Source organism: Crotalus tigris, unplaced genomic scaffold (assembly GCF_016545835.1).
Source record: "Crotalus tigris isolate CLP2741 ecotype Arizona unplaced genomic scaffold, ASM1654583v1 scf7180000018335.1346539, whole genome shotgun sequence".
NCBI lineage: Eukaryota > Metazoa > Chordata > Lepidosauria > Squamata > Viperidae > Crotalus > Crotalus tigris.
In genome coordinates, this window is record NW_024096950.1 from 488,117 (window position 1) to 501,850 (window position 13,734).

Sequence of the window (13,734 nt, forward strand, 5' to 3'; positions counted from 1 at the left end):
GCAAGGTGCCTCTGCTCAAGAAAGCACATGTACAAGCCTGTCTGAAGTTTGCCAGTGAACATCTGAATGATTCAGAAGAGAACTGGGAGAAAGTGTTGTGGTCAGGTGAAACCAAAATCTAGCTCTTTGGCATCAACTCAACTCACCATTTTAGGAGGTGGAATTCTGCCTATGACCCCAAGAACACCATCCCCACCATCCAACATGGAAGTGGAAACATGCTTTGGAGATGTTTTTCTGCTAATGGGACAGAACAACTTCACTGCATCAAAGGGACGATGGACGGGGCCATGTACCATCAAATCTTGGGTGAGAACCTCCTTCCCTCAGTCAGGGCATTGAAAATGGGTTGTGGATGAGTATTCCGATATGACAATGACCCAAAACACACAGCCAAGGGAATAAAGAAGTGGCTCAAGAAGAAGCACATTAAGGTCCTGGAGTGGCCTAGCCCGTCTCCAGACCTTAATCCAGTGGTTCTCAACCTTCCTAATGCCGCAACCCTTTAATGCAGTTCCTCATGTTATGGTGACCCCCAACCATAAAATTATTGTCATTGCTACTTCATAACTGTAATTTTGCTACTGTTATGAATCATAATGTAAATATCTAATATGCAGGGTGTATTTTCATTGTTACAAATTGAACATAAAGCATAGTGATTAATCACAAAAACTGTAGCAATGCTCGCTGGAGAAGCTTACTCTTCCTTGCTCAAAAATGTTGGGAGAGAGGGAAGGGGAAGGAAGGAAGATTGAAGGGGAAAGGAAGGAGATGGAGAAGGAAGGAGATTGAAGGGGAAAGGAAGGAAGGAAGGAAGGAAGGAAGGAAGGAAGGAAGGAAGGAAGGAAGGAGAAAGAGATTGAAGCGGAAGGGATGGAGATGGAAGAAAGGAAGGAAGATTGAAGGAGAAAGGAAGGAGATAGAAGGGGAAAGGAAGGAAGGAAGATTGAAAGGGAAAGGAAAGAGATGGAGAAGGAAGGAGATTGAAGGGGGAAGGAAGGAAGGAAGGAGATGGAGATGGAAGGAAGGAAGGAAGATTGAAGGGGAAAGGAAGGAGATGGAGAAGGAAGGAAGATTGAAGGGGAAAGGAAGGAGATGGAGAAGAAAGATTGAAGGAGGAAGGAAGGAAGGAGAGAGAGATTGCAGGGGAAGGGATGGAGATGGAGATGGAAGGAAGGAAGGAAGATTGAAGGGGGGAGGAAGGAGATGGACAAGGAAGGAGATTGAAGGGGGAAGGAAGGAAGGAAGGAAGGAAGGAAGGAAGGAAGGAAGGAAGGAAGGAAGGAAGGAAGGAAGGAAGAGAGAGATTGAAGGGGGGAGGCGCTGCCAAGGATGCACAAGCAGCTCCGCACAATTGCCTGGGGAGGGGGGGAGGCTCTAACGGAGAGCCTGGTGGAGAGCCAAGCGGTGGCACATCCGGGGTCTCGGAAGCTGCACGGAGGATCTGTGTGCCTCGGAGCCGCCGGCCGCCCTCTCACACCCGCCAAGGGATGGAGATGGAAGGAAGGAAGATTGAAGGGAAAAGGAAGGAGATGGAGAAGGAAGGAGATTGAAGGGGGAAGGAAGGAAGGAGAGGGAGATTGAAGGGGAAGGGATGGAGTTAGAGAAGGAAGGAGATTGAAGGGGGGAGGCGCTGCCAAGGACGCACAAGCAGCTCCACACAATTGCCCGGAAAAAGGGGGAGGCTCTGGCGGAGAGCCTGGTGGAGAGCCAAGCGGCGGCACATCCGGGGCCTCAGAAGCTGCGCGGAGGATCCGTGCGCCTCGGAGCTGCCGGCTGCCCTCTCACACCCGCCAACCTGGAGCCCCCATCCTCATCCCAGCACCTCTTGCCCTCTCCCAGCCGCCGCCTGGGCCCTGCCAGCCCCTCCAGTCTCCTGAGCGCCATCTCAGCAGCGGGGTCGCAGGAGCCCCTTTCCATGCTGCACAGCCCATCGCACGCGAGAGGGGCGTGGCTGGAGCGCCAGCTCCCGCTTGGAAGGCGCCGCTTCGACCCCCAAAAGGGTCGTGACCCACAGGCTGAGAACCGCTGCCTTAATCCCATGGAAAATCTGGGATTTTCAGGGAGCTGAAGGTTCAAGCTGCCAAACATCAGCCTCGAAACCTTAATGACATGGAGAAGATCTGCAAAGAAGAGTGGGACAAAAATCCCTCTTGAGATGTTTGCAAACCTGGTGGCCAGCTACAAGAAACATCTGACCTCTGTGATAGCCAACAAAGGTTTTGCCACCAAGTACTAAGTCATGTTTTCCGAAGGGGTCAAAAAAGAGCCGAGGTGGCGCAGCAGTTAGAGTGCAGTACTGCAGGCCACTTTAGCTGACTGTGTTCAGCAGGTCAGTGGTTCAAATCTCACCGGCTCAAGGTTGACTCAGCCTTCCATCCTTCCGAGGTAGGTAAAATGAGGACCCAAATTGTTGGGGACAATGTAAATATATATATACATTGCTTACTGGTGTACACCGCTTAGAGAGTGCTTGCACTGAAAGCGGTATATAAGTCCCATAAATAAATAATAAATAAATAAATAAAATCCAGAAGAACGCATTTCAAAATCATCCTTGGATAGCTCTTTGGTCTTGGCCATGGTGGAGAGTTTGGAATTTGATTGCTTGCTTGCTTCTGTGGACAGGTGTCTTTTATACAGATAACAAACTGAGATTAGGAGCACTCCCTTTAAAAGGGTGCTCCTAATCTCAGTTCGTTACCTGTATAAAAGACACCTGGGAACCAGAAATCTTGCTGGTTGATAGGGGATCAAATATTATTTCACTCATTAAAATGTGCTTTCACTTTTTGAAATGCACTTTTCTGCATTTTTTTGGTTGTTATTCTGTCTCTCACTGTTACAATAAACCTATCATTAAAATTATAGACTGATCATTTCTTTGTCAGTGGGCAAACGTACAAAATCAGCAGGGGATCAAATACGTTTTACTATATTTCAAACAGGTTTTCTAGAACTAGAGTATTGGTAACACCAGGAATGGGGAAGAATTGTTGATCATCTTTAGTGTAAAATTAAAATATAAAGCTATGGCAGAGCAGAAAAAAAAAAATCTATGACAGGTTTATTTCATTGAATAGCTCAGCTTGTTGAATGTGAACAGTTTGGGTAGAACTAATTCATTTTGTTAAAACTTATCTTTAATAAAGTTATTTTAAAATAACTGACCAATAAGTTTTTAAAGAGTGTTTTTAATAGCTCCAGACAGAGCATCTTTTATAATTAATACTATCCTTTCTCTATTGTTGTACGGATTTTTCTGTTCCTGTTTAATGTTTTAAACTTATAATAGGCAACGGTGCTTAGATTTGATTCCGGCCTAATGTTTTTTTGTAAAGTTTCTGGCTCCAAATAGATATGACTTTTATGGTCTTTGCCTTCCATAGTCTAGAAGTAAAATTTCATGCTAGAAAATTTTAAAGTACTGTAATTGTGAAGCAGATGGAACACCTAGGCAGGAGAGCAGCTACTACTGGAATTTTTCTGATATGTTATTATCTTAAATTTGTAAGATTAAACATAAAAATTATTTTTTAGAGTAGATTGATAGCTAATACCAATGGATGATCTGAAATGGTGACTTAAAGCTGTCTAAGAAGAGCCGGTTTATAAATCGTCATGCTCTGGTTTTTTTTCCTTGATAAAAATATGTCTCATTCAGTTTTTGTCCAGAGGTGCAAAGCCACTTTCATAGTTTTAGCAAAGCTGCGTAACATACAAGTATCCATCCCTTTCATGCTAACATATCTTCTCATCTCAAAAGTAATTTGCAGAAATGTTACAATGAATAAAAAAGATGGGAAACAAACTATTAGCAAGGGTAGGCAACCTTGGCTCTTTTATGACTCCTCAGGAATTCTGGGAGTTGAAGTCCACGAGTCATAAAAGAGCCAAGGTTGCCTACCCCTGGTGTATGGCTATGCTGAACTTAATCCTGTTCCATCTTCCCAGAGTCCATCTCTCTCTCTCTCTCTCCCTCCCTCCCCCCTGTTTCTTTGTGCGCATGCACTCCTAGCACAAAATCACAACTTTTCCCCCTTGTGTTCTTATCAGTGACTTCCATAGAGGATTCATGATAATACCTCCTGTTAGGTGCTGTGTCAATAAGATTTAGAGGCTGTGTATTTTTACCTTTGGTGTCCACGTTATTAGCCAAGGAACTGATTAAAACCTGCTCAGTTTTGAAAACAGTGAATACTAGAGGTGTTTAGAATAAGAAATATCTGGGCTATTTCTGTGTCTATGTGGCTTCAAGGAAAATTGGCAATCCATATCTTCTCAGTTGATGGAAGAAACTGCTATAAGCGGGAGAGTTTTAATACGAAGCAACAACTAATATCCTGCCTTACATACTGATGCATTTCCCAGATTTGTATTTTCTGGTTGGATTTGGATGTGTGTGCGTGTGAGCCACATCTTTGTGCTTTATTTTCTCTTCCAGTTAGTTGTTTATTTAAATTATATATATTTTTAACTGCTTACGGATTTTTGATACCTTACAAAGTGGTTTGAACAAAGTCTTATGGAAAAGTTACAAATCGATAAAGGGTATGCATTATATATAATGAATATGCATACACATAATACAGGTAGTCCTCGACTTATAGTTCACTGAGAAACCATTCGAAGTTACAACGGCTGTGAAAAAAAAATGGATTACAACTTGTGCTTGCAGTTACACAATTGCATTATTCCTGCGGTCATACGATCAAGTTTGAGCGGTTGGCAAGTTGCATGTGTGTGTTTATAAGGGTGGCCGCATCCCAGGGTCATATAATTGCCATTTGCAACCTTCCCAGCTGCCTTCCAACAACCAACGTCAATGGTAAAGCTGGATTCTCTTAACAACCATATGATTCTTTTAACAAATGCAGTGAGTCACTTAGTAGCCATGGCGACAAGATCATAAAACTGGGCATGACTCACTGAACAGCCTCCGTGCTTAGCAACAGAAATTACGGTCCCAATTGTGGTCATAAATTGAGGACTACCTGTATGATCCCGTCCTATGAAAGCGCAGCAATTCAGCCTATCTCTGCGCTATTAGAAACTTATCGCTCGATCCTCCTCGCATTTTAATTTATCGTACTTCAGGATGAGTAATTCGCGTAAACGCTCTGGGTGCCTGAGGAGAGAAAGCCTCTGAAGTCTCTTCTTTCTGTTTGTCTTCTAAAGGTACCCTTCGCGCATTGAGAAGATAGACTATGAGGAAGGGAAGATGCTTGTCCATTTTGAGCGTTGGAGTCACCGTTACGATGAATGGATTTACTGGGATAGCAACCGATTGCGCCCGCTCGAGCGGCCTTCGATGAGGAAGGAGGCCCTAAAAGACGATGAATTTATCGTAAGCATTTCTCCAGTCCTTATGAGTGGCTTGAAGTGGAAGTCACGGGCCAGGATCGCAAGCCCCGATTATAGCCCAGAGTACAGACAAATGAAACGTCATTCCATACACCAGGGGTCTTCAGACTTGGCGCTTTTATGACTTGTGGACTTCAACTCCCAGAATTCTGCCTGGCTGGGGAATTCTGGGAGTTGAAGTCCACAAGTCATAAAAGCACCAAGTTTGAAGACCCCTGCCATACACTGTTGGGATCTGAATTTCTGTTGCTAAGTAAGGAGATGTTTAAGTCAAGTGTGCGTGATTTTACAATCTTTTTTGGTCACAGTTGTTAAGCAAAGCACTGCAGCTAATAGTTCAGAGGGCTGGCTGAGGAATTCTGGGAGTTGAAGTCCACAAGTCTTAAAGTCACCAAGTTTGAAGACCCCTGGCATAGTTGCTTAATGAATCCAGCTTCCCTCATTGACTTTGTTGCAATTTGGCTGGGAAGGTCACAAATGGCGATCCCATGACCGTGGGATGCTGCAACCCTTCTAAATACATGCCGGTTGCCAAGCGCCTGAATTTTGACCATGTGACCAGTGGATGCTGCGATGGGTGTAAGTGCAAGGATCAGTTGTAAGTCCCTCCCCCTTCCCCCATGCTATTGTAACGTCAAATAGTCACTAAACAAATGGTTGTAAGTTCAGGACGACCAGTAATCTTTGGAGACTGGAATTTTATTTTATTTTTCCCAAAGCTAGGTTTTAAGTTATATTCCCTCACTTTGTTCTTTTAAAACAGGATTTTAAACCAGGAGAAGAGGTTCTGGCTCGTTGGACAGATTGCCGATATTATCCCGCAAAAATTGAAGCAATTAACAAAGAAGGTTTGTATCAAGTCAGGGAGAGGAGCCCTTTCCTGCTGGAACACCAGGAATCCATTCCGTCTAGTGCACGGTTCGGCAACCCGTGGCTCCGGAGCTGCATGTGGCTCTTTGAGCCTTCTCCTGTGGCTCCCAGTCTCCTCTGCCATTTGCAGAGAGAGAGAGAGAGAGAGAGAGATAGACAGAGAGAGGCACTTGTGCTCCTCCCTCTCTCTCCCTCTCTCTATGTAAAAGAGTGGCCTCATGCTGTTCTCTGACAAGCTTATTGGGCGGGGCTCCTCCCTTTACTGCATCGAAGCAGGAAGCAGCAGCTCTCTGTCTCTGTCTGTCTGTCTGTCTGTCTGTCTCTCTCTCTCACACACACACAGACACACACAGACACACAGACACACACACACACAACACTGAGTGGGGGAAGAGGAGTGGCAGACCAAGGGCAGGAGAGAGCCAGACCAATAAGAATGTGTGTCAGTTTGCCGGAGGACAGCGTGAAGCCAGCTTGCCAGGTGAGCAGAAGATCGGAGAGAGGGGGGAGAGAGAGAGAACGAACTCATGTACAGCAGCCTCTATTTCTTTTTAATTAAGCTCTTCAATCAAATTCCCCCCCTCCTGTGTCCGTGTGTGTGCGCGCGCAACTTTTGTGGCTCCCAGTGTTTTCTCTGGGAAATGGGTCCAAGTGGCTCTTTGAATGTTTAAGGTTGCCGACCCCTGGTCTAGTGCCTTTTTCTAACAGCAGTTAAGGTAGACTCCTCAGAGAAGCTGATGAGCTGAATGCAAAGGCAGCAGCTTTTCTCTATGCTTCTCACTTTGTGCACAATTATTAGGCAAGTGAATATTTTGGCCATATCATGCATATTTCCACTTCCAGGCTGCATAAACTTGAATGCTTAGTGGATACAAGCATAGCAGGTCATGTGTATTTGTTTAATGAGGGAGGGTGTGGCCTAAGGAGATCAACACCCTATATCAAAGTGTGCCTAATTATTAGGCAGCTTCTTTTCCTCAGAGAAAATGGACCAAAAAAGAGATTGAACTGACTCTGAAAAGTTAAAAATTGTAAAAAAAAGTCTTTCAGAGGGATGCAGCACTCTTGAAATTACTAAGATATTGGGGCCTGGCCATGGGAACATGTTGGAAAAGAGACCACTGCAAAAGCTGGAATATAAATCTAAATAAATGTCAGTATCAGGAGTTTATTTTGTACTCAGTACAAAATTTAAGTACAAGAAACCAAAATTTGGTGCTTGGGGGTGACATGATAGCTCTCTTCCAAGGCTTGAAGGGCTGTCCCAGGAAAGAGAGTCCGAATTTGTTCTCCAAAGCACCTGAGGGCAGGACAAGAAATGGGCGGAAGCTCATCAGAGCCTGATCCAACTTGGAGGTGAGGAGGAATGATGTCAGCAAGAATGATTAATCAGTGGAACAGCTTGCCTCCCAGAGTTATGGGTGCTCCATTGCTTGAGGTTTTCAAGAAAAGGTTGGACGTCCATTTGTCTGGAATGATATAAAGCAGTGGTTCTCAGCCTGTGGGTCGGGACCCCGTTTGGGGTGGAATGACCATTTCACGGGGGTCGCCAAACAAGGCTGTCCGCCATTTTCCCCCCTTTGGCCATGCCCCTGGCACGCAGTGATGTATAAATGGTTGGGGGTCACCACAACATGGGGAACTGTATTATGGGGTCGCGGCATTAGAAAGGTTGAGAACCACTGATATAAAGACTTCTGCCTTGGGAAAGAGTAGAAGATCCTCCAAGATCCTTTCCAGCCCTATGATCCTGTTTGAATTTGGCACACAGTTGAAGTCCTTCTATTTTGGAAATGAAAAGGGCAGGTAGTTATGCCTGTATTTCAGTGTGTTGGAGAATGGAAAACATTTCTAGCTAATATTTTTAGGAAACCAGCTGTTCTTCCCAGTTGTTAAATCAATTTCAAGCGTGTTCTTATATGAACTAAACTACAATATGTGGAACACCATTGTGCAGCTTTTAAAAAGGTTTTAAAGCTACATCCTAGGAATATTTAAAGGCAGATGCTGAATTTAACTCTCAAAAAATATACGCAAGGTTTCAAAGTCTAAGGGACAGCATAATTTAAGTCAGGATGAGACGCTGATGCCAGAAGTCCTCAGATCAAACTTTATGTGTATAAACTCAATTAATCAAAGAACAGTTACTTAGGTTAACTTCTTTGCAGTATGGAACACAAGAAAAATTCATATGAAATAACTTATTTTTTTTAAAAAAAAAATAAAGGCAATATTTGACTATTGCAGTCTGCAGTCTGCTATTAGATTATCCTCAAAATGCCTTGAAATTGCCATTTGTATAAAATCATTCTGTAGTTTAAGATCTTCATGGGTTACCAGCTGTTTACCAAGCACCATTTAAGGTGTTGGTATTAATTTGCAAATCCTTAAATGGCTTATGATCTGAGCCGCTCCCAGTATGAGTGTCTCTATCTGATAAGGAGTTTTATGAAATGCCCAGTATACTGCCAAATAAAGAGTTTTGGTTCACTTCTTGAATATGCATTTTTAATAATAGGTTTATCATTGTAGCTTATTGTATCACCTTCCATTTATATTTATATGTTCTGTTTCTACTATATTTCAAATAAATCAAATAAATAAAGTGTTAAAATCTTGAACGTAAGTGCCTTGCTGAAGCATTTAGGTTAGGGGTTCTCAACCTTGGCAACTTTAAGACTTGTCGACTTCAACTCCCAGAATTCCTCAGCCAACAAAGAGGAATTCTGGGAGTTGAAGTCCACAAGTCTTAAAGTTGCCAAGGTTGAGAACCCCTGATTTAGGTAATCTGAAACAATTGTGCTGATTGAATTTTCAATCATTTATTCCCTTAAAAATGAATTCTGCATATATTAAATTGTGCAATATTAATTTGAAAAAAATGCATTGTTTAAAAAATGGATATTTATTTAGATTTAGATTTTTTAAAAAATCCTTCCTTTATTATTTTTATGAATAATTCAAGGCAGAGAACATGCCTAATACTACTTCTTCCTCCCATTTTCCCCACAACCCTGTGAGGTGAGTTGGGCTGAGAGAGAGTAACTGGCCCAAAGTCAGCCAGCCAGCCTTTCCTACCCAAAGTGAGACTAAGATTAAATGTCTCCTGATGATTGGCTCAAAGTCACCCAGTCGGCTTTTATACCTAAGGTGTGATTAGAACTCACAGTTTCCTGGTTTCTAGCCTGGTGGCTTAACCACTAGTTCAGGGGTAGGCAACCGTGGCTCTTTTATGGCTCGTAGACTTCAACTCCCAGAATTCCTGAGCCAGCATGGCTCAGCTTGGAAACCTCTCCCTTTCCCCTCAGCATGGCTGGCTCAGGAATTCTGGGAGTTGAAGTCCACGAGTCATAAAAGAGCCAAGGTTGCCTACTTCCGCACTAGTCCAAACTAGCTCTCAATAGATATTTCCTATATCTCTGAAAATGTTGAATGGAGTTGGAAGAAATTTGCAGGTTAAGGATGACATGAAACACTTGAGCTGATGTCCAGGTGTGTATGCCATTTGTAGAACAAAATCATCATTTAAATACATCAGTGAATAACTTCCTCTTTCTGGTGATGGTGTTCCAGGAACCTTCACTGTACAATTCTACGACGGAGTGATTCGGTGTCTCAAAAGAATACATATCAAATCCATGCCGGAGGATGCCAAAGGGCAGGTAAGCAAAGTTCCAATTAGTTTCTATGTTAAGTTGCATCTCTTAATTCCTCGTTAACTGCATTCCAGTTTGTGTTATGTAATTCACATTCCACAGACTCCACTAAGACTGAGGAATCAATCAGACACTTTAATAAGTGAACATGGTAGTCGACACCAGGAAAAAGTTCTTTCCCCCCCCCCTCTCTGTTCTTGTTCGTTTCCTGCAAGAAAAAAAAAAGATAGAAAATTCAAAACCAAGATATTATGCTGATGGAATAGCAGAAGGTGGAGGAGTATTCATTATCCAATTTCTTTGGCCTTTCCCATGCCTTCCATGTTAGAGCTAGGGCCTTAGATTTTGATTACTGCTAAAAAGCTTTTCTGTATAAGCTACGCTTGGTGAAGTCTTGTCATTATTTAAAGGCAATGACTCTTGATTCTAACTCTGCTGACAGACCACTCTTTTCATGCACTTTTAGTCCAGGAGTCAGCTTTTTTGGTGTCTGGGATGAGCACAAGAGGTCTGCACTTACAGCTTATTTAAGACTGTTGTGGGTATGATACTGCTGAGTCAGGTTTGTGGGCTTGGCAAAGTATTTATTGAATGTCTTTGCTTTTTTAAAACCTCTTGATTCTAGCTGGATGTTAGGCGAAAAATACTGAGAGAGTAGTTTTACAGTATAATATTATTAGGAGAGCTCCTTGGGAATTAAGGTATTCAGGCTGATGTTGGACATCTACCTGGAACAGTTGCTTTACTTCAGGTTTCAGTGATGATTCCTTCCAGTTCTGCAGTTTTAGAAATTATTTTGAGTCTTTTTTTGGACCTTATCAGTATACGTTTGGATGTTTGATGTCAGATTGGCAGGAAAGTATGCAGCTATTTTTCAGTGATTATGATTGGGGAAGAAGTTTCATGGGGCCACAGAAAAGGGATTTCAGAGTCACGTGTGACCCCGTAGGAGGCAAGTAGACAGAACTGAGGGTGGAGTTAAACATGTCATCAGCTTAGAGTTGCCACCAGTGACCGAAGTCCAGCCCTCCCTTGAATTCCTTTGACCCTTCTCTAGCGCCAATTTCGCGTTGACCGTTTACTTATTTATTATTTATATCCTGCCTTTATTATTTTTACAAATAAGACAGCGAACATACCCAACATACTTTTCTCCTCCTATTTTCCCCACAACAACCACCTTGTCAGGTGAGCCGGGCTGAGAGTGAGTGACTGGCACAAGGTCGCCCGTCCAGCCTTCATGGCTCAGGTAGGACAAGAACATAACATAGTCTTCAGCTTTCTAGCCTTAACCTCTAGGCCAGCGGTTCTCAACCTGTGGGTCGCGACCCCATTTGGGGTCGAACGACCATTTCACGGGGTCGCCAAACAACGCAGTCTGCCATTTTCCCCCCCTTTTCCTTAGCTGTGCTACTCCCTTTTATTCTATTGGCTTTTGAAAGCCAATAGAATAGACTCTCTTGAATAGAGTCTAATTCTATTGGCTTTCAAAAGCCAATAGGATTGTCCAGGCTGTCTCTGCCCTGCTGAGCCCGCCAAAAGTCCCATTCTGCAAATGGTGCTGCAAGTTGTCTGCAGCGAAGGCGAGCTGTCTGGAAGTTTCCACCCCTCCCTGCTGAGCAACTACTAAAAATGTAAGTAAAAGAGGGCCAGGGGTGGGAGGTGGGAGGCCGGCGGGTGCAGGGAGGGTTGCTGGTGCGCGTGGGGCCCGGCAGGTTCCTTACCTCCCTTGGGCTGGGCCAGCTGGTGGCCCAGCCGGTGGTCGCCCTGCGCCGTCGCTGCCCCTTGCCAGCTACACCTCGGCCGGCGCAGGGGGCAGCACCACGCATGCGCGGCACTCCCGGGCAGGGAAAGTCCTTGACTTACGACCAGTTGGGTAGTCCTCGACTTACAACCGGTTGGGGGTCGTGGCATTAAAAAGGTTGAGAACCACTGCTCTAGGCCAAACTGGCTTGCTAGTTGACTAGATTCTTGAGTATAAATCTGTGTTGCAATCTAATGGATGGTCCTGATTCTTTGTGCCTGACAGGCCCAAGTTCTCAGGCTATCCCCAATGAATGAAAAGATTGTGCGAAGTCAGGCTCGGGAAGAGCTGCCCTTAGAAGCACATCTGCCAGTCCAGTAATACTAAACCAGATGATAGCAATAGCATTTAGACTTATATACCGCTTCACAGTGCTTTGCAGCGCTCTCTCAGCGGTTTACAGAATCAGCATGTTACCCCCAACCCTCATTTTACCGACCTTGGAAGGATGGAAGGCTGAGTCAGCCTTGAGCCAGTCAGGATCAAACTCCTAGCTAGGGGCAGAGTCAGCCTGCAGTACTGCATTCTAACCATTATGCCACCATAGCTCTTATGACTGGTCTGATGCTGTAGAAGTCCTCTGTTCAGTGGAGCACTTAGGGGAGGGAGCCTGTTATCCTCAGCTATCGATATTTAAATAATACCCTGATGGCAGTTTTCATCCTTCGTTTAATGGTTGTTATGCAAATGGTGTAAACCACTATAGCTGTCACAAAATTAACAAAACTTTTTACTGCTTCATCCAGACGATTTCGGACGCCCTGGGTTTATCCAATGTTTCCTAAGGATGTTCCGATGGAAATTTCCCTCTGAAGTCTGTTACTTTAGGTCAGGGGTAGGCAACCTCGGCTCTTTTATGACTCGTGGACTTCAATTCCCAGAATTCCTGAGTCAGCATAGCATAGCTGACTGAGGAATTCTGGGAGCTGAAATCCACGAGTCATAAAAGAGCCAAGGTTGCCTACCCTTGCTTTAGGTCTATTAAAATCAAGATTTTGCAGTACTTTCATATTCAGATTTTGAGACTCCATTCTAAACGAACTTAAGAAATGAATATGCAGCAGGCCTGACTAGCGTTGGCGCTGAGCTTTAATGTGGCTCGTGTGATTTTTTGCTTAACATGATTTGTGAATCTAGGTAACAAATAAGAAAACAAACCAGGGCTTAACACAATATGCAATCCAGCCACTGTAGAAATTTGGCTTTACAAAGTAGACACTTGATTCATTAAATTGTGCAAGGTATGATACAGGTAGTCCTTGACTTAACGACCACCACTGAGCCCAAAATTTATGTTGCTAAGTGAAACATTTGCCAAGTGAATTTGCCCCATTTTATGACCTTTCCTGCCACAGCTGTTAAGCGAATCACTGCAGTGGTTCAATTAGCCAAATTGTTGTTAACGGGAATCTGGCTTCCCCGTTAACTGTGCTTGTCAGAAAGTCTCCAAAGGGGATCACTTGAGCCCTGGAGGCTGCAACCGTCATAAATATGAGTCAATTGCCAAGCCTCTGAATTTTGATCACATGACCGTGGGGGTGCTGCAACGGTCATAAGTGTGAAAAACGGTCATCGGTCACTTTTGTCAGTGCTGTTGTAACTTTTCAACGGTCACTAAACGAACTGTTGTAAGTCGAGGACCGCCTGTAGTGCAGGTGAGCCGATGTTAGCCATAGGACAGTGATAGCGAGCCTATTAGAGACTGAGTGCCCAAAATCTGACCCCGCCCCCTCTCCACCCCCCTGTCCGCCCCCGCTCTGCCCCCCCATCCCCTGCCCTGCCTGCCCACAGGACCACTCACTGCCTCCAGGGCCCGCTGCAGATCGCCCAGGCAGCCCAGCAGCACTATGGCGGCCACACCCTCTGCCCGCGCCCTGCAGCATCAACTGCATGATGGGGTGTGAGGGCAGAGTCTTATCTATGCTGCCTGGCTGCCATGTCCTTGGCTGCGCTGCTTCGTGTGGGCCACGCTCGATGGCGACTCTCCTTCAAGGGGGGCTGCTGGAGAGGGGGTCGCGGGTGGAGGCAAGGCTGGGG

General features: G+C 44.5%; 1 protein-coding gene across 5 annotated transcripts in view; it reads left to right on the forward strand.

The window, feature by feature from the left end:
• The window catches only part of PHF20L1 (PHD finger protein 20 like 1), a 66,259-nt gene that overhangs the window by 5,782 nt on the left and 46,743 nt on the right, over positions 1-13,734 (forward strand). For 4 of the 5 annotated variants that reach the window (XM_039350453.1, XM_039350456.1, XM_039350454.1 and 1 more), the window contains exons 3-5: positions 5,182-5,350; positions 6,131-6,215; positions 9,811-9,899. In XM_039350453.1, coding sequence (XP_039206387.1) covers positions 5,182-5,350; positions 6,131-6,215; positions 9,811-9,899 — 343 coding nt within the window. The remainder of the gene's footprint in view (positions 1-5,181; positions 5,351-6,130; positions 6,216-9,810; positions 9,900-13,734) is intronic. The other variant, XM_039350457.1, reaches the window with a different exon arrangement.